Source organism: Catharus ustulatus, chromosome 34 (genome assembly GCF_009819885.2).
Source record: "Catharus ustulatus isolate bCatUst1 chromosome 34, bCatUst1.pri.v2, whole genome shotgun sequence".
Taxonomy (NCBI): domain Eukaryota; kingdom Metazoa; phylum Chordata; class Aves; order Passeriformes; family Turdidae; genus Catharus; species Catharus ustulatus.
Genome location: NC_046254.1, coordinates 1730114 through 1752832, shown reverse-complemented (window position 1 = coordinate 1752832; position 22719 = coordinate 1730114). Strand labels below are relative to the sequence as shown.

The 22719-nt window shown below is 59.1% G+C and overlaps 1 protein-coding gene across 1 annotated transcript; it reads left to right on the top strand.

Annotated features, from left to right (window-relative positions):
- Window positions 1-360: 360 nt before the first annotated feature.
- Window positions 361-22424, top strand: LOC117009622 (relA-associated inhibitor-like). The gene is made up of 14 exons (XM_033083889.1): window positions 361-394; window positions 2336-2399; window positions 4734-4856; window positions 4938-4983; window positions 5036-5295; window positions 6969-7067; window positions 8695-8762; window positions 8860-9244; window positions 12130-12599; window positions 14757-14894; window positions 16041-16174; window positions 18023-18189; window positions 19878-20077; window positions 22337-22424. The coding sequence occupies exons 2-14, from the start codon at window positions 2345-2347 to the stop codon at window positions 22373-22375; spliced, it is 2184 nt and encodes a 727-aa protein (XP_032939780.1). The 5' UTR covers window positions 361-394; window positions 2336-2344; the 3' UTR covers window positions 22376-22424.
- Window positions 22425-22719: the final 295 nt, after the last annotated feature.

Genomic DNA, 22719 nt, shown 5'->3' with positions numbered 1-22719 from the left:
TGGGACCCACCGGGACTCTTAGGTACCACCGGGACCCACCGGGACCCTTGGGTACCCCTTGAAACTCCCCGGAACCCACCGGGACCCCTTAGGTACCACCGGGAGCCACCGGGAGCCTTTAGGTACCCCTCGAAACTCCCGGGGACCCACCGGGAACCTTTAGGTACCCCCGGGACCCACCGGGACTTCCCGAGACCCACCGGGAACCTTTGGGTACCACCGGAACTCACCGGGACCCACCGGGACCCTTTAGGTACCCACCGGGAACCACCGGGAGTCACCGGCACCCACCGAGACCCACCGGGACCCCTTAGGTGCCACTGGGAACCACCGGGACCCCTTAGGTACCACCCGGACCCACCGGAACTCCCCGGGAGCCACCAGGACCCTTCAGGTACTACCGGGACCCACCGGGACCCCTCAGATACTGCCCGGGACCCCCCCAGCACCCACCGGGACCCACCGGGACCGAGCCACACCCACCGGGACCCCTCAGGACCCCCCCAGCACCCACTGGGACCCCTCAGATACCCCCTGGGACCCTTTCGGTACCGTCTGGGACCTCCCAGGACCGAGCCACACCCCCCGGGACCCCCCCAGCACCCATCGGGACCCCCGGGACCCCCTCAAGTACCGACCCCCAAGGGCAGGACCCCTGGGTGGGATTTGGGGTCCTGGAGGTGGGTCCTGAACCCCCCGGCTCAGATCTGGGGTGCTTGGGGACCCCAGGGTAGAATTTGGGGTCCTGGGGGTGTGTCCCGAACCCCTGGGTGGAATTTGGGGGTGCTGGGGGTGGATTCCAAACTCCCGGCTCAGATTTGGGGTTTCGGGACCCCTGGGTAGAATTTGGGGTCGTGGGGGTGGGTCCCGATCCCCCCGACTCAGATTTGAGGTGCTGGGGGACCCCAGGATAGAATTTGGGGTCCTGGGGGTGGGTCCTGAACCATTTGGGGTGCTGGGGGTGGGTCCCGAACCCCCCGACTCAGATTTGGGGTGCTGGGGGTGGGTCCCGAACCCCCCAGCTCAGATTTGGGGTCCGGGACCCCTGGATAGAATTTGGGGGTGCCGGGATAAATTCCAGAGACCCCCGACTCAGATTTGGGGGTGACACCTGAGGGATCCCCCAAACCCAACCCTCAGACCCCTCCCCAAATTCCCCTTTCCCCCCCATGGAATCCCCCCCAAAAAGGGGGTCCCGCCCCCTCCCCCCCGTTTCGGGGGGGCCGAGCAGGGCCCTGGCCCGGGGGGAGGGCGGAGCTTCCCCCGTGGATTAATTAGCGCTAATTATTGTTGTGCTGCCGAGCCCCGAGCGGGTCCCGACTCGCCCCGCTCGCGGCGTTCCCAGGGGAGGGAGGCGGGGGGGGCCGGGGGGGTCCCCAAAATGTCCCCAGGGGGGTCCCCGAGGGGTCCTCAAAAAAAATTGGAACCCCCTCGCCTGACTAATTCCTTCTAAAAGTGCCAAAATCCCCAAAAAAAGCTCTAAATACTCAAAAAAAATCCCAAAATAATCCAGATATCCCCAAAAAACTGCCCTAAAATCCCCCCAAAAATCCTGGACCCACCCAGACCCCTCCCCAAAAAAACCTGGAGCCCCCTCCCCTTCTTAAATTCCCTCCAAAAGCGCCAAAATCACAAAAAAAAGCTGTAAACACTCAAAAAAAACCCCCAAAATAATCCAGATATCCCCAAAAAACTGCCCTAAAATCCCCCCAAAAGTCCTGGAATCAACCAGACCCCTCCCCAAAAAAAACCTGGAGCCCCCTCCCCTTCTTAAATTCCCTCCAAAAGCGCCAAAATAAAAAAAAAAGCTCTAAATACTCAAAAAAAAACCCCCAAAATAATCCAGATATCCCCAAAAAACTGCCCTAAAATCCCCCAAAAATCCTGGAATCAACCAGACCCCTCCCCAAAAAAAACCTGGAGCCCCCTCCCCTTCTTAAATTCCTTCCAAAAGCACCAAAATTAAAAAAAAAATGGTCTAAATACTCAAAAAAAAACCCCAAAATAATCCAGATATCCCCGAAAAACTGCCCTAAAATCACCCCAAAAATCCTGGACCCACCCAGACCCCTCCCCAAAAAAAACCTGGAACCCCCTCCCCTTCCTAAATTCTCTCCAAAAGCGCCAAAATCCCCAAAAAAAGCTCTAAATACTCAAAAAAATCCCAAAAATAATCCAGATATCCCCAAAAAACTGCCCTAAAATCCCCCAAAAATCCTGGAACTACCCAGACCCCTCCCCAAAAAAAACCTGGAGCCCCCCAAAATAATTCAGAGACCCCAAAAATCCCCCCAGTTCCCCCCAAACGCCCCCAGACCCCAAATGTCCCCCCCAGGAGGTGACAATGGCGAGCGAGCGGCTGCGCAGCGCCCAGGACCTGCTGGACCTCACCTTCCAGTGTGAGCTTTGGAGACCCCTCCCCAAATTCCTGACCCCCTCCCCAAATTCCTGACCCCCCCAATCCCACCTTCCAGTGTGAGCTTGGGGAGACCCCTCCTCAAATTCCTGACCCCCTCCCCAAATTCCTGACCCCCCTCAATCCCACCTTCCAGTGTGAGCTTTGGGGAGACCCCTCCCCAAATTCCTGACCCCCTCCCCAAATTCCTGACCCCCACCCCCTCAATCCCACCTTCCAGTGTGAGATTTTGGGGGGACCCCTCCCCAAATTCCTGACCCCACCTGTCCACCATGTCCCCCCCAATGTCCCCCGTGTCCCCTCAATCCCCCCGTGTCCCCCCGTGTCCCCAAGCCCCCCAATGTCCCCAATGTCCCCCCTGTCCCCAATGTCCCCAATGTCCCCAATCCCCCCCATGTCCCCAATGTCCCTGATGTCCCCCATGTCCCCACTGTCCCCTCAATGTCCCCATGTCCCCCAGCGCTGGCCATGCAGCACATGTCCCCAATGTCCCCACTGTCCCCAATGTCCCCTGTCCCTTACCCTGTCCCCAATGTCCCCAATCCCCCCAATGTCCCCAATGTCCCCACTGTCCCCACTGTCCCCAATGTCCCCCATGTCCCCAATGTCCCCTCAATGTCCCCAGTGTCCCCATTTGTGTCCCCCAGCGCTGGCCATGCAGCACATGTCCCCAGTGTCCCCAGTGTCCCCATTTCTGTCCCCAATGTCCCCCAGCGCTGGCCATGCAGCACATGTCCCCAGTGTCCCCAATGTCCCCAATGTCCCCATTTCTGTCCCCAATGTCCCCTCAATGTCCCCAATGTCCCCAATCCCCCCAATGTCCCCACTGTCCCCTCAATGTCCCCACTGTCCCCCAGCGCTGGCCATGCAGCACATGTCCCCAGTGTCCCCAATGTCCCCACTGTCCCCACTGTCCCCTCAATGTCCCCCAGCGCTGGCCATGCAGCACATGTCCCCAATGTCCCCAATGTCCCCAATGTCCCCAGTGTCCCCAATGTCCCCATGTCCCCCCAGCGCTGGCCATGCAGCACATGTCCCCACTGTCCCCAATGTCCCCAATGTCCCCATTTGTGTCCCCAATGTCCCCATGTCCCCCCAGCGCTGGCCATGCAGCACATGTCCCCAATGTCCCCACTGTCCCCAATGTCCCCTCAATGTCCCCAATGTCCCCAATGTCCCCTGTCCCTTACCCTGTCCCCAATGTCCCCCATGTCCCCTCAATGTCCCCAGTGTCCCCAATGTCCCCAATGTCCCCATTTCTGTCCCCAATGTCCCCCAGCGCTGGCCGTGCAGCACATGTCCCCAATGTCCCCACTGTCCCCATTGTCCCCACTGTCCCCAATGTCCCCAATGCCCCCAATGTCCCCAATGCCCCCTCAATGTCCCCAACGTCCCCATGTCCCCCCAGCGCTGACCATGCAGCACATGTCCCCAATTCCCCCAATGTCCCCAATGTCCCCATTTGTGTCCCCCAGCGCTGGCCATGCAGCACATGTCCCAATGTCCCCAGTGTCCCCAATGTCCCCTCAATGTCCCCTCAATGTCCCCATGTCCCCCAGCGCTGGCCATGCAGCACATGTCCCCAGTGTCCCCAATGTCCCCACTGTCCCCAATGTCCCCATGTCCCCAATGTCCCCAATCCCCTCCATGTCCCCAATGTCCCTGATGTCCCCAATGTCCCCAATGTCCCCAGTGTCCCCAATGTCCCCAATCCCCCCCAATGTCCCCAATGTCCCCACTGTCCCCAATGTCCCCAATGTCCCCATTTGTGTCCCCATGTCCCCCCAGCGCTGGCCATGCAGCACATGTCCCCACTGTCCCCACTGTCCCCACTGTCCCCAATGTCCCCATGTCCCCAATGTCCCCAATCCCCTCCATGTCCCCAATGTCCCTGATGTCCCCAATGTCCCCAATGTCCCCTCAATGTCCCCCCAGCGCTGGCCATGCAGCACATGTCCCCAGTGTCCCCAATGTCCCCAATCCCCCCAATGTCCCCACTGTCCCCAATCCCCCCCAATGTCCCCAATCCCCCCAATGTCCCCTCAATGTCCCCAATGTCCCCGCAGCGCTGGCCATGCAGCACATGTCCCTAGTGTCCCCAATGTCCCCATTTGTGTCCCCAATGTCCCCATTTGTGTCCCCAATGTCCCCCAGCGCTGGCCATGCAGCACATGTCCCCAATGTCCCCAATGTCCCCATTTGTGTCCCCAATGTCCCCAATGTCCCCCAGCGCTGGCCATGCAGCACATGTCCCCATGTCCCCAGTGTCCCCATGATGTCCCCAATGTCCCCATTTGTGTCCCCCATGTCCCCCCAGCGCTGGCCATGCAGCACATGGACCTCAAGCAGGTGGAGCTGGACACGGCCGTGGCCAAAGTGGACGAGCTGTCCCGGCAGCTCGAGTCGCTCTGGACGGACGGGCCGGGACCCCCCCCCCAAAGTGAGACCCCTCCCCAAATCCCCCCCCCCAATCCCGGATCTGAGCCCCCCCCTCAAACCCCGTTAACCCCTTGGTGCCCAGGAGCAGAGCAGCCCCGGCAGGAGCCGCCCGGCCCGGCGCGGCTTCGGTGACCCCCTGGATTTGGGGGGGGGTCTCGGGGACCCCCTGGGCCGCCCCAGCTCGCCGAGACCCCCTCCCCATTTCCTGGGTGGGGACGAACGAGCCCCCTCCCCCCGGCCCAAGGTGCTGGCGGTGCCCGGCTCGGGGGGGGGGGGCTCGGGCAGAGCCCCCTCCCCACGGCCCCCGCGGGGGGGGGAGGGGGCGGGGGGCGCCTTCCTGGGGGAGAGACCCCCGAACCCCCCCCCGTACGAGGTGCAGGGGCTGTACCCGAGCCTGAGCCTGAGCCTGGGCGGGGCCGGCGCCGCCTTCCGGGCACTGGGTAAGGGACTGGGGACATTGGGGACATTGGGGGGGCAGGGGGACATTGGGTACAGGGTAAGGGACTGGGGACATGGGGACAGTGGGGACATTGGGGACAGTGGGGACATTGGGGACAGCGGGGCCTTCCGGGCACTGGGTAAGGGACTGGGGACAGGGGGATATTGAGGGGACAATGGGGGGGATTGGGGACAATGGGGACAGGGGGGGGCATTGGGGGCATTGGGGACAGGGGGGACAGTGGGGACATTGGGGGGATATTGGGGACATGGAGGGGCAGGGGAACATTGGGGACAATGAGGGGGCATTGGGGACATTGGGGACATTGGGGGGACATTGGGGACAGGGTAAGGGACAGGGGACACTGGGGACATTGAGGGGACATTGGGGACAATGGGGACAGTGGGGGGGCATTGGGGACATTGGGGACATTGGGGACGTTGGGGGCAATGGGGACATTGGGGACATTGGGGACATTGGGGACAGGGTAAGGGACAGGGGGGACATGAGGGGGCAGGGGGACATTGGGGACACTGGGGACATTGGGGACATTGGGGACATTGGGGACAGGGGGACATTGGGGACAATGAGGGGACCATGGGGACATGGGGACAGTGGGGACATTGGGGGCATTGGGGACATTGGGGACAATGAGGGGCATTGGGGACAATGAGGGGACATTGGGGACATTGGGGATGGGGGGGCATTGGAGGGATTGGGGACAGGGTAAGGGACGGGATACTGGGGACATTGGGGACAGTGAGGGGATATTGGGGGGATTGGGGACAGTGGGGGCAATGGGGACACTGGGGACATTGGAGGGATTGGGGACAGTGAGGACAGGGGGGACAGGGGGGACATTGGGGACATTGTGGGGGCATTGGGGACATTGGGGACAATGGGGACAGGGTAAGGCACAGGGGACACTGTGAACATTGGGGGCATTGGGGACAATGAGGGGACATTGAGGGGACAGGGGGACATTGGGGACAGGGGGCACGGGGGGGACATTGGGGATGTGGGGGGGACATGGGGGGGACATTCAGGGACATTCAGGGACATGGGGGGGAACGGGGGTGGGGGGCTGGGGTCCCTAAATGATCCTGGGGTGTCCCTGAGCCACCTGGAGTGTCCCCAACCCATCCTAGGATGTCCCCAGCCCATCCTGAGATGTCCCCCACCCCTCCCAAAGTGTCCCCAACCCCTCCTGGGATGTCCCCAACCCCTCCTGAGATGTCCCCAACCCCTCCCAGCTGTCCCCAGCCCTGTCTGGGCGTGTCCCCAACCCCTCCTAGGGTGTCCCCAACCCCTCCTGGGATGTCCCCAACCCCCCCCAGATGTCCCCAACCCCTCTCAAAGTGTCCCCAACCCCTCCTAGGATGTCCCCAACCCATCCCAACTGTCCCCAGTCCTGTCTGGGCGTGTCCTTGAGCCGCTGTCCCCATTGTCCCCATTGTCCCCATTGTCCCCAGCCCCTCCCAAAGTGTCCCCAACCCATCTTAGGATGTCACCAACCCATCCCAAAGTGTCCTCAACCCATCCCAAAGTGTCCCCAACCCCTCCTGGGATGTCCCCAGCCCTGTCTGGGCGTGTCCCCGAGCCGCTGTCCCCACTGTCCCCACTGTCCCCAATGTCCCCACTGTCCCCACTGTCCCCACTGTCCCCAACCCCCAGACGACCTCGGCATCAAGCGGCGCCCGCAGAAAAGTTGGAACGAGTCCGACCTGGACGTGGCCTACGAGAAAAAAGCGCCCGGCCCGGGGGGCTTCGAGCGTGAGAGGGGGCTGGGGGGGCTGGGGACACCAGGGGACACAAAGGGACATCGGGGGGACATCGGGGGACATCGGGGGGGTGGCACAGGGGAGGTGGGGGTGGCACCTGGGGGGGATTTTGGGGTTTTTTGGGGCGATTTGTGGCTTTTTTTTGAGATTTAGGGGTTTTTTTTGGGGGTCTTTGGGGTCTGGGGGTGTCAGGGGACACCAGGGGACAATGGGGGACACCAGGGGGTGGCACAGGGCAGGTGGGGCTGGCACCTGGGGGGGATTTTGGGTTTTTTGGGGCGATTTATGGCTTTTTTGGGGATGGTCTGGACACTTTTTTGGGGGAATTTGGGGTGGGGAGGAGACTCCAGACATTTTTTAAAAATTTTTTTGATGGTCTGGAAATTTTTGAGGGGATTTAGGACGGACAGAGAATTCTAGAAATTTTTTTGGGGGGTGATCCCGATATTTTGGGGAGTCTGGATCCATTTTTGGGGCAGTTTAGGGCGAGGAATGGATTCCAGAATTTTTTTGGTTTTTTTTTTTTTTGGGTGGTCTGGGAATTTTTGAGGGGATTTAGGACGGACAGAGAATTCTAGAAATTTTTTTGGGGGGTGGTCCTGATATTTTAGGGGGTCTGGATCCATTTTTTGGGGCAGTTTAGGGTGAGGAATGGATTCCAGAATTTTTTTTGGCTTTTTTTTTGGGTGGTCTGGCAATTTTTGAGGGGATTTAGGATGGACAGAAACTTCTAGGAATTTTTTTTGGGGGGTGGTCCCGATATTTTGGAGGGTCTGGATCAATTTTTGGGGCAGTTTAGGGCGAGGAATGGATTCCAGAATTTTTTTTGGGTTTTTTTTTTGGGTGCTCTGGCAATTTTTGAGAGGATTTAGGATGGACAAAGAATTCTAATAATTTTTTGGGTTGTGGTCCCGATTTTTTGGGGGGTCTGGATCCATTTTTGGAGCAGTTTAGGGCGAGGAATGGATTCCAGAATTTTTTTGGGTTTTTTTTTTTGAGTGGTCTGGGAATTTTTGACGGGTTTAGGATGTACAGAGAATTCTAGGATTTTTTTTTGAGGGGTGGTCCCGATATTTTGGGGGGTCTGGATCCATTTTTGGGGCAGTTTAGGGTGGGGAAGGGATTCCAGAATTTTTTTTTTTTGGAAATTTGGGGTTTTTTTGGTTGGTCTGGGAATTTTTGAGGGGATTTAGGACGGACAGAGAATTCTAGAAATTTTTTTTGGGGGTGATCCCGATATTTTGGAGGGTTTGGATCCATTTTTGGGGCAGTTTAGGGCGAGGAATGGATTCCAGATATTTTTTTTTTTGGGAAATTTGGTTTTTTTTGGATGGTCTGGGAATTTTTGAGGGGATTTAGGACGGACAGAGAGTTCTAGGAATTTTTTTGGGGGTGGTCTCGATATTTTGAAGGGTCTGGGGGCTTTTTTAGGGGGGATTTAGAACGAGGAGAATACTCCAGATTTTTAAAATTCTTTAAAAAATTATCATTATTTTTATTTGGGGTGGGCTCTAAATTTTTCCACCCCATCCAAACCTTTTGGGGAAGGGTCCCACCCCCTCCCCCCTATTTTGGGGAGTGGTCTCCACCCCCCCATAACCTCCCCACCCCCTCCCCAGGGACCCCCGAGGGACAAACGCGACCCCCGCTGGGGCTGTGGCGAGAATCCAGCCTGGATGGAACCAAGGTGAACCAAAACTTTTAATTTTTATTTCAATTTTTTTACATTTAGGGACGTCCAAACTTTACAATAAACCCCTTTTAACCCTTTCCTCCCCCTCCAGGACGGAATTTTCGGCGCTCACAGCGCCACTTTGCCCCGCAATTACAAACTGTCCCCCCTGGAACGGCGACAGGAGGGGGGAGGGGCGGCGATTTTCCGCTCGCCACCGGGGGCCAGGACGTTGCCCCGGGGGTGGCACCCGGGCCAGCAGCCGGTGTCGCGCATCCCGGTGCCACCCCCGGCCGGGAGACCCCCCCGGCACAAGCCCCTCCCCCTCTCCATGATTTTTAGGCTCCAAAACGCGTTTTGGGAGCAGGGAGGGGGAGGGGCGGGGGGTCCCAGGGGGGTTCCTCTGATCGTGGCTCCCGCTGGGGGAGGGGCGCGGGGGTCGCCCCAGAAGGTGCCGGCGCTGCCCCCCGGACCCCCCGGAGGGGTTGGGGGGGAAGGTGAGAGGGGGAAAATGGGATTTTGGGGGGGTAAAATGGGATTTGGGGGGGTTAAAATGGGATTTTGGAGGGAGTAAAAAGGGAATTTTGGGGGAGTGGCGGGATTAAAAGGGGATTTTGGGGTGGTTAAAGGGGATTTAGGGGGGTAAAAAGGGGATTTGGGGGGGTTAAAATGGGATTTTGGGGGAGTTAAAAGGGGATTTTGGGGGGTTAAAAGGGGATTTAGGGGTTTAAAATGGGATTTTGGGGGTTAAAAGGGGATTTTGGGGTGTAAAAATGGAATTTTGGGGGGGTTAAATGGGATTTTGGGGGGATAAAATGGGATTTTGGGGGGGATTGAGGGGGTAAAATGGGATTTTTTTGGGGGGGATTGGGGCATTAAAAGGGGATTTTTTTGGGGGGTTTGGGGGGGTTAAAGTTGGATTTTGGGGGTTAAAATGGGAGTTTTGGGAGTTAAAAGGGGATTTGGGGGGTTAAAATGGGATTTTGGGGGGTTGGGGGGTATAAAGGGGATTTTGGGGGGTTTGGGGTGGTAAAAATGGGATTTTGGGGGGGTAAAATGGGATTTTGGGGGGGTTAAAAGGGGATTTAGGGGTTAAAATGGGATTTTGGGGAGTTAAAAGGGGATTTGGGGTGGTTAAAATTTGATTTTTGGGGGGAGTGGGGGGTTAAAATGGGATTTTGGAGGGTTAAAAGGAGATTTGGGGGGTAAAAATGGGATTTTGGGGAGTTAAATGGGATTTTGGGGGGTTAAATGGGATTTTGGGGGGGGGTTGGGGAGTTAAAAGGGGATTTTGGGGTGTAAAAATGGAATTTTGGGGGGTTAAAATGGGATTTTGGGGGGTTAAAATGGGATTTTGGGGGGTTAAAAAGGGGATTTAGTGGTTAAAATGGGATTTTTAGGGGTTTGGGGGGGTTGAAGGGATTTTGGGGGGGGTTGGGGAGGTAAAATGGGATTTTGGGGGATAAAAGGGGATTTTGGGGGGGTTAAAAGGGGATTTAGGGGTTAAAATGGGATTTTGGGGGGGTTAAATGGGGATTTTGGGGAGTTAAAAAGGGATTTTGGAGGGTTAAAAGGAGATTTGGGGGTGTAAAAATGGAATTTTGGGGGGGTTAAAAGGAGATTTTGGGGGGATTGGGGTAGTTAAAAGGGGATTTTGGGGGGTAAAAAGGGGATTTTAGGGGGGTTGGGGGTTAAAAATGGGATTTTGGGGGAGTAAAAAGGGGGATTTGGAGGGGTTTGGGAGGTTAAAAAGGGGATTTTGGGGGGGGTTAAATGGGACTTTGGGGGGTAAAAATGGGATTTTGGGGGGTTAAAAGGAGATTTTTGGTGGTTTGGGGGGGTTAAAATGGGATTTTGGGAGGGATTGGGGGTCTCGGGGGGGTAAAAATGGGGAGGGGTCCACGGGGTTTCTTCCCTTCCCCCCCCCACAATTATTCCAGCGATCTCCCCAAATTCCAGGGATTCCCTCAATTATTCCAGGGATTCCCCCAATTCCAGGGTCTCCCCCAATTCCCAAGTTCTTCCCCAATTCCCGGGTTCTCCCCAATTTCCAGGAGTCTCCCCCAATTCCAGAGTTCTCCCCAAATTCTAGGGATTCCCCCAATTATGCCAAGGATTCCCCCAATTCCCGGGGTCTCCTCCAATTATTCCAGGGATTCCCTCAATCCCAGGTTCTCCCCCAATTCCAGGGTTCTCTCCCAATTTTAGGGATTCCCCCAATTCCAGCGATCTCCCCAAATTCCAGGGATTCCCTCAATTCCAGAGTTCTCCCCCAGTTCCAGGGATTCCCCCAATTATTCCAGGGCTCTCCTCAAATTCCCGGTTTCCCCCCCAATTCCAGAGATTCCCCCAATTATTCCAGGGATTCCCCCAACTCCAGGGATCCCCCCAATTCCAGAGCTCTCCCCCAATTCCCGTGCTCTCCTCCAATTTCCCGAGCTCTCCCCCAATTCCAGGGATTCCCTCAATTCCCGGATTCCCCAATTATTCCAGGGATTCCCCCAATTCCCGGGCTCCCCCTCAATTCCCGGGGTCTCCCTCAATTCCAGGAGTCTCCCCAAATTCCGGGCTCTCCCCAAATTCCCGGGCTCTCCCCCAATTCCAGGGATTCCCCCAATTATGCCAAGGATTCCACCAATTCCCGGGGTCTCCCCCTGTTATTCCCGGGTTCTTCCCCAATCCCAGGGATTCCCCCAATTCCCGGGCTCTCCCCCAATTTTAGGGATTCCCCCAATTCCTGGGTTCTCCCCAAATTCCAGAGATTCCCCCAATTCCGAGGATTCCCCCAATTCCCATGCTCTCCCCCAATTCCCGGGCTCTCCCCCAATTTTAGGGATTCCCCCGATTCCAGCGATCTCCCCAAATTCCAGGGATTCCCCCAATTCCAGAGGTCTCCCCAAATTCCGGGTTCTCCCCCAATTCCAGGGATTCCAATTATACCAGGGATTCCACCAATTCCCGGGGTCTCCCCCTGTTATTCCCAGGTTCTCCCCCAATTCCCGGGCTCTCCCCCAATTCCCAGATTCTCCCAATTCCTGGATTCCCCCAATTCCCAGGGTCTCTCCCAATTCCAGAGATTCCCCCAATTCCCGGGCTCCCCCCCAATTCCAGGGATTCCCCCAATTCCCGGATTCTCCCCCAATTCCCGGATTCTCCTCCAATTATTCCAAGGATTCCCCCAATTCCAAGGATTCCCCCAATTCCCGGGCTCTCCCCCAATTCCATCGATCTCCCTCAACTCCAGGGATTCCCCCAATTATTCCAGGGATTCCCTCAATTCCCGGTTTCCCCCCCAATTCCCGGTTTCCCCCCCAACTCCAGGGATTCCCCCAATTACTCCATCTCTCCCCCACCCCCCCTAACCCCCTCCCCACCCCCCCAGGCCGCCCCTCACCCCCGGACCCCCCCGAACCCGAGGCCGAACTGGAGCGGCTCCTGCGCATCTCGGACCCCGAGTCCCCCCCGGAGGGACCCCCGGAGGGACCCCCGGAGGGCCCCCCCGAGCCGAGCCCGGCGCGGCCGCTCAGCCCCACGCGGCTGCAGCCGCTGCTGCCGCCCGAGGCGCGCAGGGTGCCCGAGTTCCAGGAGGTGGCCCGGGTGCTGGCCGAGATGCCGCGGCCGCTGAAGCGCCGGGGCTCGATGGAGCAGAGCCCCGGGCCCGCCGCGGCGCCGTCCCGGAGCCGCCAGTACCGGCAGCTCATCACCCGCCTGCTGCACCGCGCGGGGACACCGGGGGACGCGGCTGAGGGGGTGGTGGCGCCGTCGTTGTCGCCGTCGTTGGCGTTGTCGCCTCCTCCTCCTGCCGTGGAGAGCGCGCCCGTGGTGGCACCGGTGGTGGCGGGGCAGGGGTCGGTGAGTGTGTGGGGTTGGGGGGGTGGGGTGGGAGAGCACCGGGGTGGCATTGTCCCTGTGAGACACCCCCCGGTGTCACACGGTGTCCCTGTCCCTTAGAGACCTCACCCCGAGGTGTCATTGTCCCTTAGAGACCCCCCCAGTGTCACACGGTGTCCCTGTCCCTCTGAGACCCACCCCCAGTGTCACACGGTGTCCCTGTCCCTCTGAGACCCGCTCCCGGTGTCACACGGTGTCCCTGTCCCTCTGAGACACCCCCCGGCGTCACACGGTGTCCCTGTCCCTTAGAGGCCTCACCCCGGGGTGTCATTGTCCCTTAGAGACCCCCTGGTCCCTGTCCCCTGGAGACCCCCGGGGTGTCCCTGTCCCTCTGAGACACCCTCCGGAGTGTCACTGTCCCTCTGAGACACCCTCCCCAGTGTCACACGGTGTCCCTGTCCCTTAGAGACCCCTCCCGGGGTGGCATTGTCCCTTAGAGACCCCCGGGGTGTCATTGTCCCTTAGAGAGCCCCAGTGTCACACGGTGTCCCTGTGAGACCCCCAGGGTGTCATTGTCCCTCTGAGACCGGTCCCAGTGTCACACGGTGTCCCTGTCCCTTAGAGACTTCACCCCGGGGTGGCATTGTCCCTGTGAGTCACCCCCCGGTGTCACACGGTGTCCCTGTCCCTTAGAGACCTCACCCCGGGGTGTCATTGTCCCTTAGAGACCCCCTGGTCCCTGTCCCCTGGAGACCCCCGGGGTGTCCCTGTCCCTCTGAGACCCTCCGGAGTGTCACTGTCCCTCTGAGACACCCTCCCCAGTGTCACACCTTGTCCCTGTCCTTCTGAGAGCCCCGGGGTGTCATTGTCCCTGTGAGACACCCTCGAGGTGTCATTGTCCCTTAGAGACCCCACCCCGAGGTGTCATTGTCCCTCTGAGACCATCCCCAGTGTCACACGGTGTCCCTGTGAGAGCCCCGGGGTGTCATTGTCCCTTAGAGACCCCCCCGGGGTGTCCCTGTCCCTCTGAGACCACCCCAGTGTCACACGGTGTCCCTGTGAGACCCCCGGGGTGTCATTGTCCCTCTGAGACCCTCCGGAGTGTCACTGTCCCTTGGAGACCCCTCCCCAGTGTCACACGGTGTCCCTGTCCCTGTGAGACCCCCGGGGTGTCACACGGTGTTCCTGTGAGAGCCCCGGGGTGTCCCTGTCCCTGTGAGACACCCTCGAGGTGTCATTGTCCCTCTGAGACCACCCCCAGTGTCACACGGTGTCCCTGTGAGACCCCCGAGGTGTCCCTGTCCCCTGGAGATCCCCGAGGTGTCCTTGTCCCTGTGAGACCCCCACCTCGAGGTGTCATTGTCCCTCTGAGACCCCAGAGTGTCACACGGTGTCCCTGTGAGCCCTCCCCAGTGTCACACGGTGTCCCTGTCCCTGTGAGACCCCTGTCACCAGTGCCCCCGGTGATGTCCCCAATGTCCGGGGCTGTCTCGGGTGATGTCCCCAATGTCCCCTGACCCCACCCGCTGTCACAGGAGCTGCGCTCCGCCCTGCGGGACCCCTCCTCTCCCCGCGGTGATGTCCCCTTGTCCCCGAGGTGATGTCCCCAGTGTCCGGGGGTGTCCCGGGTGATGTCCCCAGTGATGTCCCCAATGTCCCCGGTGATGTCCCCAATGTCCCCGGTGGTGTCCCCAATGTCCCTGGAGTGCCCCCGGTGATGTCCCCAATGTCCCCTGACCCCGGCCGTGTCGCAGGAGCTGCGCTCCGCCCTCCGGGACCCCTCGTGTCCGCGGGGTGATGTCCCCAGTGTCCCCGGTGATGTCCCCGGTGATGTCCCCAATGTCCGGGGCTGTCTCGGGTGATGTCCCCAATGTCCCCGGTGATGTCCCCTGACCCCACCCTCTGTCACAGGAGCTGCGCTCCGCGCTCCGGGACCCCTCGTGTCCGCGGGGTGATGTCCCCAATGTCCCCGGTGATGTCCCCAGTGTCCGGGGCTGTCCCGGGTGATGTCCCCAATGTCCCCTGACCCCACCCTCTGTCACAGGAGCTGCGCTCGGCCCTGCGGGACCCCTCGTGTCCGCGGGGTGATGTCCCCAATGTCCCTGGAGTGTCCCGGGTGATGTCCCCAATGTCCCCGGTGATGTCCCCAGTGTTCCCTGACCCCACCCGCTGTCACAGGAGCTGCGCTCGGCCCTGCGGGACCCCTCGTGTCCCCGGCGCCGCCCCGGGGCGCGGGTCCGGCTGAACCCGCTGGTGCTGCTGCTGGACGCGGCCCTGACCGGCGAGCTCGACGTGGTGCAGCAGGCGGTGGCAGAGGTGACACTGGGGACACCGGGGACACTGGGGACACCGGGGGGTGGCAGTGGGGACAGCGGGGACACTGGGGACAGCGGGGACACTGGGGACACTGGGGACAGCGGGGGGGTGGCAGAGGTGACACTGGGGACACCGGGGGGGCGGTGGTGACAGTGGGGACACTGGGGACAGCGGGGGGGTGGCAGAGGTGGCACTGGGGACAGCGGGGACAGCGGGGACACTGGGGACAGCGGGGACAGCGGGGGGGCGGCAGAGGTGACACTGGGGACACCGGGGGGATGTGGCAGAGGTGACACTGGGGACACTGGGGGGGTGGCAGAGGTGACACTGGGGACACCGGGGGGATGTGGCAGAGGTGACACTGGGGACAGCGGGGGGATGTGGCAGAGGTGACACTGGGGACAACAGGGACACTGGGGGGGCGGTGGTGACAGTGGGGACACTGGGGGGGTGGCAGAGGTGACACTGGGGACAGCGGGGAACGGTGGTGACACTGGGGACAGCGGGGGTTGGCAGAGGGGACACTGGGGACAGCGGGGGACGGTGGTGACACTGGGGACAGCGGGGGTTGGCAGAGGGGACACTGGGGACACTGGGGGATGTGGCAGAGGTGACACTGGGGACAGCGGGGGGTGGCAGAGGGGACACTGGGGACAGCGGGGGGTGGCAGAGGTGACACTGGGGACAACGGGGGGTGGCAGAGGTGACACTGGGGACAGCAGGGGGAAGGTGGTGGCAGTGGGGGACAGTGGGGACAAAGGGGGAGGAGAGTGGGGACGGATGGGAGACACTGGGGACAAAGTGGGGACACAGAGAAGGGATGGGGACAGATGGGGACAGTGGGGACACGTGGGGACACTGGGGACAGTGGGGACAGCAGGACAGCGGGGACAAGAGCAGGGAGGCAGCGGGAACAGGGACAGCGGGTGGGTGACAGTGGGGACATTGGGGATGTCCTGGGAGTGTCCCCGGGTGTCCCAGGGCTGTCCCCGGTGGCAGTGAGGGGACAGAGCGGGGCTGGGTGACAGCGGGGACATCGGGGCTGTCCCGGAGGGTGTCCTGGGCTGTCCTGGGGGTGTCCCCGGCTGTCCCTGGCTGTCCCCAGCTGTCCCCGGCGGCAGTGAGGGGACACGCCGCTGTCCCCAGCTGAACGACCCGAGCCAGCCCAACGACGAGGGCATCACGGCGCTGCACAACGCCATCTGCGGCGCCAACTACGCCATCGTGGATTTCCTGATCGCCAGCGGCGCCAACGTCAACTCCCCCGACAGCCACGGATGGTGGGACACTGGGGACATGGGGACAGCGGGGACACTGGGGACATGGGGACAGCGGGGACACCGGGGGGACATTGGGGACACTGGGGACATGGGGACAGCGGGGACACTGCGGGGACAGCGGGGACACTGGGGACAGTGGGGGACATTGGGGACATGGAGGGACAGGACACTGACAGCCACGGATGGTGGGACATTGGGGACATTGGGGATATTGGGGACATTGGGGACATCGCGGGGATATGGAGGGATAGGACCCCGACAGCCACGAATGGTGGGACAGGGGACATGGGGGACATTGAGGGGACATGGGGGACATGATGAGGACATTGGGGACACTGGGGACATTGGGGACATCAGGGACATTGGGGACATGGAGGGACAGGGCCCTGACAGCCACGGATGGTGGGACAGGGGACATTTGGGACATTGGGGACATCGGGGACATTGGGGACACTGGGGACGTTGGGGGCACATGGAGGGATAGGACTCTGACAACCACGGATGGTGGGACAGGGACTGGGGACATTGGGGACATGATGGGGACATTGGGGGGACAGTGGGGACATGATGAGGACATTGGGGGGACATTGGGGGCATTGGGGGCAGGGGCTTGGAGGGTGGCACAAGGACAGGGGACAGGGCTGGTGGCACAGGGACAGGGGGACCCCAAATATTTCCCAGCTGTTTGGGGTTTCCAGGGACAGCCCCCAACACCTCCCAGGCCTCGGTGACCCCAAAAGGTCCCAAAAATCCCCCAAAACTTCGGTGACCCCAAACCCCAAAATCCTCCAAACCCCAAAATCCCTCAAAGCCTCGGTGACCCCAAAAGGCTCCAAAAATCCTTCAAACCTTCGGTGACCCCAAAATCCCCAAACCCTCAGTGACCCCAAATCCCAAACCCTCGGTGACCCCAAATCCCAAACTCTTCATTCCCCACCACCGGGCCACAACCAAAACCCAACCCCAAACCCAGCGACACTCCTGGGGCAGTCCCTGATTTTAGGGTTCCAGTCCCTGATTTTGGGGTTCAATCTCTGAATTTGGGGTCCCCCTCTCTAATTTTGGGGGTTCAATCCCTAATTTTGGGGTGCAGTTTCCAATTTTTGGGGTCTCCCCAATTCCAGGACCCCCCTGCACTGCGCGGCCTCGTGCAATGACACCGCTGTGCTGTGATCTGATTTTGGGGGTGCAATCCCAAACTTTGGGGGTTCACTCCCTAATTTGAGGGTTCAATCCCAAACTTTTGGGGTTCAATCCCAAATTTTGGGGTGCAGTTTCCGATTTTTGGGGTCTCCCCCATTCCAGGACCCCCCTGCACTGCGCGGCCTCCTGCAGTCACACCGCCGTGCTGTGCTCTGATTTTGGGGGTTCAATCCCAAACTTTGGGGGTTCAATCCCAAACTTTAGGGTTTCAATCCCAAACTTTTGGGGTTCCTCTCTCTGATTTTTGGGGTTCAATCTGTAATTTTGGGGTCTCCCCAATTCCAGGACCCCCGTGCACTGCGCGACCTCCTGCAGTGACACCGCCGTGCTGGGATCTGATTTTGGGGTGCAATCCTTGACTTTAGGGTTTCAATCCCAAACTTTTGGGGTTCACTCCATAATTTTGGGGCTCCTCTCTCTGATTTTGGGGTTCACTCCATAATTTTAGGGCTCAGTTTCTGATTTTTGGGGTCTCCCCCATTCCAGGACCCCCCTGCACTGCGCAGCCTCGTGCAATGACACCGCTGTTCTGTGATCTGATTTTGGGGTTCACTCCCTAAATTGAGGGTTCAATCTCTGACTTTAGGGGTTCAATCCCAAATTTTGGGGTGCAGTTTCCGATTTTTGGGGTGTCCCCAATTCCAGGACCCCCCTGCACTGCGCGGCCTCGTGCAATGACACCGCCGTGTGCGTGGCCCTGGTCCGGCACGGCGCCGCGATCTTCGCCACCACGGGCAGCGACGGCAGCCTGGCCGTGGAGAAATGCGACCCGTACCGGGAGGGGTACAGCGACTGCTCCAGTTACCTCACTGGTCTGTACTGGGAGCACTGGGAGAGACTGGGAGGGACTGGGAGGGGTGGGAGGGGCTGGGGGTACAGGGAACTGGGGATACTGGGGATACTGGGATTGGGAACTGGGGATACTGGGGGTTATGGTGCGACCCGTACCGGGAGGGGTACAGCGACTGCTCCAGTTACCTCACTGGTCTGTACTGGGAGCACTGGGAGGGACTGGGAGGGGCTGGGGACATGGGGAACTGGGGATACTGGGGGTACTGGGATTGGGAACTGGGGATACTGGGGGTTATGGTGTGATCTGAGTGCTCCAGTTACCTCACTGGTCTGTACTGGGAGCACTGGGAGGGACTGGTCTGTACTGGGAGGGACTGGGAGGGGCTGGGGGTACGGGGAACTGGGGATACTGGGGGTACTGGGATTGGGAACTGGGGATACTGGGGATACTGGGATGGGGAACTGGGGATACTGGGGGTTATGGTGTGATCTGAGTGCTCCAGTTACCTCACTGGTCTGTACTGGGAGGGACTGGGAGGGACTGGGAGGGACTGGGAGGGGCTGGGGGTGTGGGGAACTGGGGATACTGGGGATACTGGGATTGGGAACTGGGGATACTGGGATTGGGAACTGGGGATACTGGGGGTACTGGGATTGGGAACTGGGGATACTGGGATTGGGGACTGGGGATACTGGGGGTTGATGGTGTGATCTGAGTTCTCCAGTTACCTCACTGGTCTGTACTGGGAGGGACTGGGAGGCACTGGGAGGGACTGGGGGTGATGGGAGGGGCTGGGGGTGTGGGGAACTGGGGATACTGGGGATACTGGGATTGGGAACTGGGGATACTGGGGATACTGGGATTGGGAACTGGGGATACTGGGGATACTGGGATTGGGAACTGGGGATACTGGGGGTTAATGGTGTGACCCGTACCGGGAGGGGTACAGCGACTGCTCCAGTTACCTCACTGGTCTGTACTGGGAGGGACTGGGAGGGACTGGGAGGGGTGGGAGGGGATGGGGGTACGGGGAACTGGGGATACTGGGGATACTGGGATTGGGAACTGGGGATACTGGGGGTTGATGGTGAGATCTGAGTGCTCCAGTTACCTCACTGGTCTGTACTGGGAGCACTGGGAGGGACTGGGAGTGTCGGGATTCGGGGACATTTGGGGTTTTTTGGTTTTTTTTGGGTTTTTTTTTTTTTTTTTTTTTTTTTTGGGTTTTTTGGGGTTTTTTTGGGTTTGTGTCACCAGGGCAGTTTTGGGGTTTCTGGGGCAGTTTTGGGGGTCTCAGGACAATAACATTTTGTATTTTGGGGTCACATTTTGTATTTTTGGGGTCCCCAGAGGTGGAGCAGGGCATGGGGGTGCTGAACAGCGGGGGGGTGTCGGGATTTGGGGACAGTTGGGGACATTTGGGGTTTTTTGGGGTTATTTGGGATTTTTTGGGGTTTCTATCACTATGGTAATACTGGGGTGGTTTGGGGGTCTCAGGGCAGGTTTGGGGGTCCCAGATCAATAACATTTTGTATTTTTGGGGTCCCAGAGGTGGAGCAGGGCATGGGGGTGCTGAACAGCGGGGTGGTGTACGCGCTCTGGGATTTGGGGACATTTGGGATTTGTGTCACTATGGTGATTTGGGGTGGATTTTGGGGGTCTCAGGGCAGTTTTGAGGTAACAATTTTATATTTTTGGGGTCCCCAGAGGTGGAGCAGGGCATGGGGGTGCTGAACAGCGGCGTGGTGTACGCGCTCTGGGATTACAGCGCCGAGTTCGGGGACGAGCTGTCGTTCCGCGAGGGGGAGCCGGTGACCGTCCTGCGCCGCGAGCCCCCCGAGGAGCTCGACTGGTGGTGGGGGTCCCTCTACGGCCACGAGGGATACGTGCCCAGGAACTACTTCGGGGTGAGGAGGGGGCTGCAGGGGCGGGGAGGGGGCTGGGGGGTTTGGGGAGGGGTCTTATGGTCGCTAAATCCTTTTTTGGGGGTTCCCAGGGGGCGGCTGTGAGGTCTGGGGTGTTTGGGGAGGGGTCTCAGAGGGGTTAAATCCATGGGGGAGGGGTCTGGGGTATTTGGGGAGGGGTCTCAGAGGGGGTAAATCCATAGGGGAGGGGTCCTGTGGGATCATTTGGGCTCCTGGTGTTTTTGGGTGGGGGTCTCATGGTCTCCAAATCCTTTTTTGGGGGGTCCCAGGGGTCTCCTGGGGGCTTTGGGGAGGGGTCTCCGGGGTCAGGGGGGATCCCAGGAGTCTCCTGTAGGGTCTGGGGTATTTGGGGAGGGGTCTCAGAGGGGATAAATCCACAGGGGAGGGGTCTCATGGTCCCCAAATCCTTTTCTGGGGGGTCCCAGGGGGCGGCTGTGGGGTCTGGGGGGTTTGGGGAGGGGTCTCTGGGGTCGGGGGGGAGTCCCAGGGGGTGGCTGTGGGGTCTAGGGGGCTTGGGGAGGGGTCCCAGAGGGGATAAATCCATGGGGGATGGGTCTTAAAGGGGTTAAATCCTTAGGGGAGGGGTCTGGGGGGTTTGGGGAGGGGTCTCAGGGGGAATAAATCCATGGGGGAGGGGTCTTAAAGGGTATAAATCCATAGGGGAGGGGTCTCATGGTCCCCAAATCCCTTTTTGGGGGGGTCCCAGGGGGCGGCTTTTGGGTCTGGGATATTTGGGGAGGGGTCTTATGGTCCCTAAATCCTTTTTTGGGGGGTCCCAGGGGGTGGTTTTAGGGTCTGGGGGCTTGGGGAGGGGTCTCAGAGAGGATAAATCCACAGGGGAGGGGTCTCATGGTCCCCAAATCCTTTTTTGGGGGATCCCAGGGGGCGGTTTTAGGGTCTGGGGGCTTGGGGAGGGGTCTCAGAGGGGGTAAATCTATTGGGGAGGGGTCCTATGTGGTATTTGGGGAGGGGTCCTATGGGATCCTTTGGGTTCCTGGTGTTTTTGGGGATCCCAGGGGTCTCCTGTGGGGTCTGGGGGGTTTGGGGAGGGGTCTCAGAGGGGGTAAATCCATAGGGGAGGGGTCTGGGGGGTTTGGGGAGGGGTCTCATGGTCCTCAAATCTTTTTTTTCGGGGGTCCCAGGGGGCGGCTGTGGGGTCTGGGGTGTTTGGGGAGGGGTCTCATGCTCCCTAAATCCTTTTTTGGGGGGTCCCAGGGGGTGGATGTGAGGTCTAGGGGGTTTGGGGAGGGGTCTTATGGTCCTCAAATCCTTTTTTTGGGGGTCCCAGGGGGCAGCTGTGGGGTCTGGGGTATTTGGGGAGGGGTCTCAGAGGGGGTAAATCCATGGGGGAGGGGTTTGGGTTATTTGGGGAGGGGTCTCAGAGGGGATAAATCCTTAGGGGAGGGGTCCTGTGGGGTTATTTGGGGAGGGGTCCCATGACCCTGGGGGGCTTTTTGGGATTTTTTTTGGGTGGGGTCTTTTTGGGATTGATTTTTTTTTTGGGGGAGGGGTCTCACCTCCCTTTAATAACCCTGGGGGATTTTAGGATTGGGATTTTTTTTGGGGAGGGGTCTCAGGGTCTCACAACCTTTCCATGACCTTGGGGAGTTTTTGGTTTTGGGATTTTTTTTGGGAGGGGGTTTGGAATTGGGATTTTTTTGGGGGAGGGGTCTCACATCCCTTTAATAACCCTGTGGGGTTTTGGGATTGATTTTTTTTGGGTGGGGGTCTCACATCCCTTCCATGACCCTGGGAGGTTTTAGGATTTTTTTATTTTGGGAGAGGGTCTTTTTGGGATTGGGATTTTTTTTTTGAGGGGGGGTCTTTTTGGGATTGGGGTTTTTTTGGGGGAGGGGTCTCACAACCCCTCCATGTCCCTGGGGGGGGTTTTTTGGGATTGGGATTTTTTTTTTGGGAGGGGTCTTTTTGGGATTGGGGTTTTTTTGTGAGGGGTTTTGGGATTTTTTGGGGGGGGGGTTTGGGATTGATTTTTTTTTGGGTGGGGGTCTTTTTGGGATTGGGTTTTTTTTTGGGAAGGGGTTTTGGGATTTTTTTATTTTGGGTGGGGGTCTCACATCCTTTCCATGACCTTGGGGGGTTTTTGGGATTTTTTTGGGTGGGGGTCTTTTTGGGATTTTTTTTTTTGGGTGGGGGTCTTTTTGGGATTTTTTTTTTGGGTGGGGGTCTTTTTGGGATTTTTTTATTTTGGGTGGGGGTCTCACCTCCCCATTCCTCCCCCAGCTCTTCCCGAGGGTGCGGCCCCAGAGGAAGAAAATCTGAGGGGGGGGTCCTGGACCCCTCCCAGCCCCCTCCCCAAATTTGGGGCTCAGCCCCCTCCCCCCCCGTGGTGTCCCCCCCCTCAATTTTTGGGAATTTTTTGGGAATAAAAAAAATTTTGGATGCTCTGGGGGTCTGTGTTGGTTTTTTTTTGGGGAGGGGGTGACAAATTTTGGGGGGGGGTCTCTGTTGGGTTTTTATTTTGGGGGGGGTCTCTGTTGGATTTTTTTATTTTGGGGAGGGGGTGACAAATTTTGGGGACACAGAGAGTGACAGCGGTGCCAAAGCCGAGTTTATTGATCCCAAAATCCCCCAAAAATCTCCCAAAAAATCCTGCTGGGAATTAG

Excerpts from the sequence above, each read along its gene's own strand:
- LOC117009622 (XM_033083889.1), top strand. The coding sequence starts at position 2,345 with ATGGCGAGCGAGCGGCTGCGCAGCGCCCAGGACCTGCTGGACCTCACC. Across the intron at positions 8,763-8,859 it reads CCAGCCTGGATGGAACCAAG|GACGGAATTTTCGGCGCTCA; the intron begins GTGAACCAAAAC and ends CTCCCCCTCCAG. Across the intron at positions 14,895-16,040 it reads TGCAGCAGGCGGTGGCAGAG|CTGAACGACCCGAGCCAGCC; the intron begins GTGACACTGGGG and ends CGCTGTCCCCAG.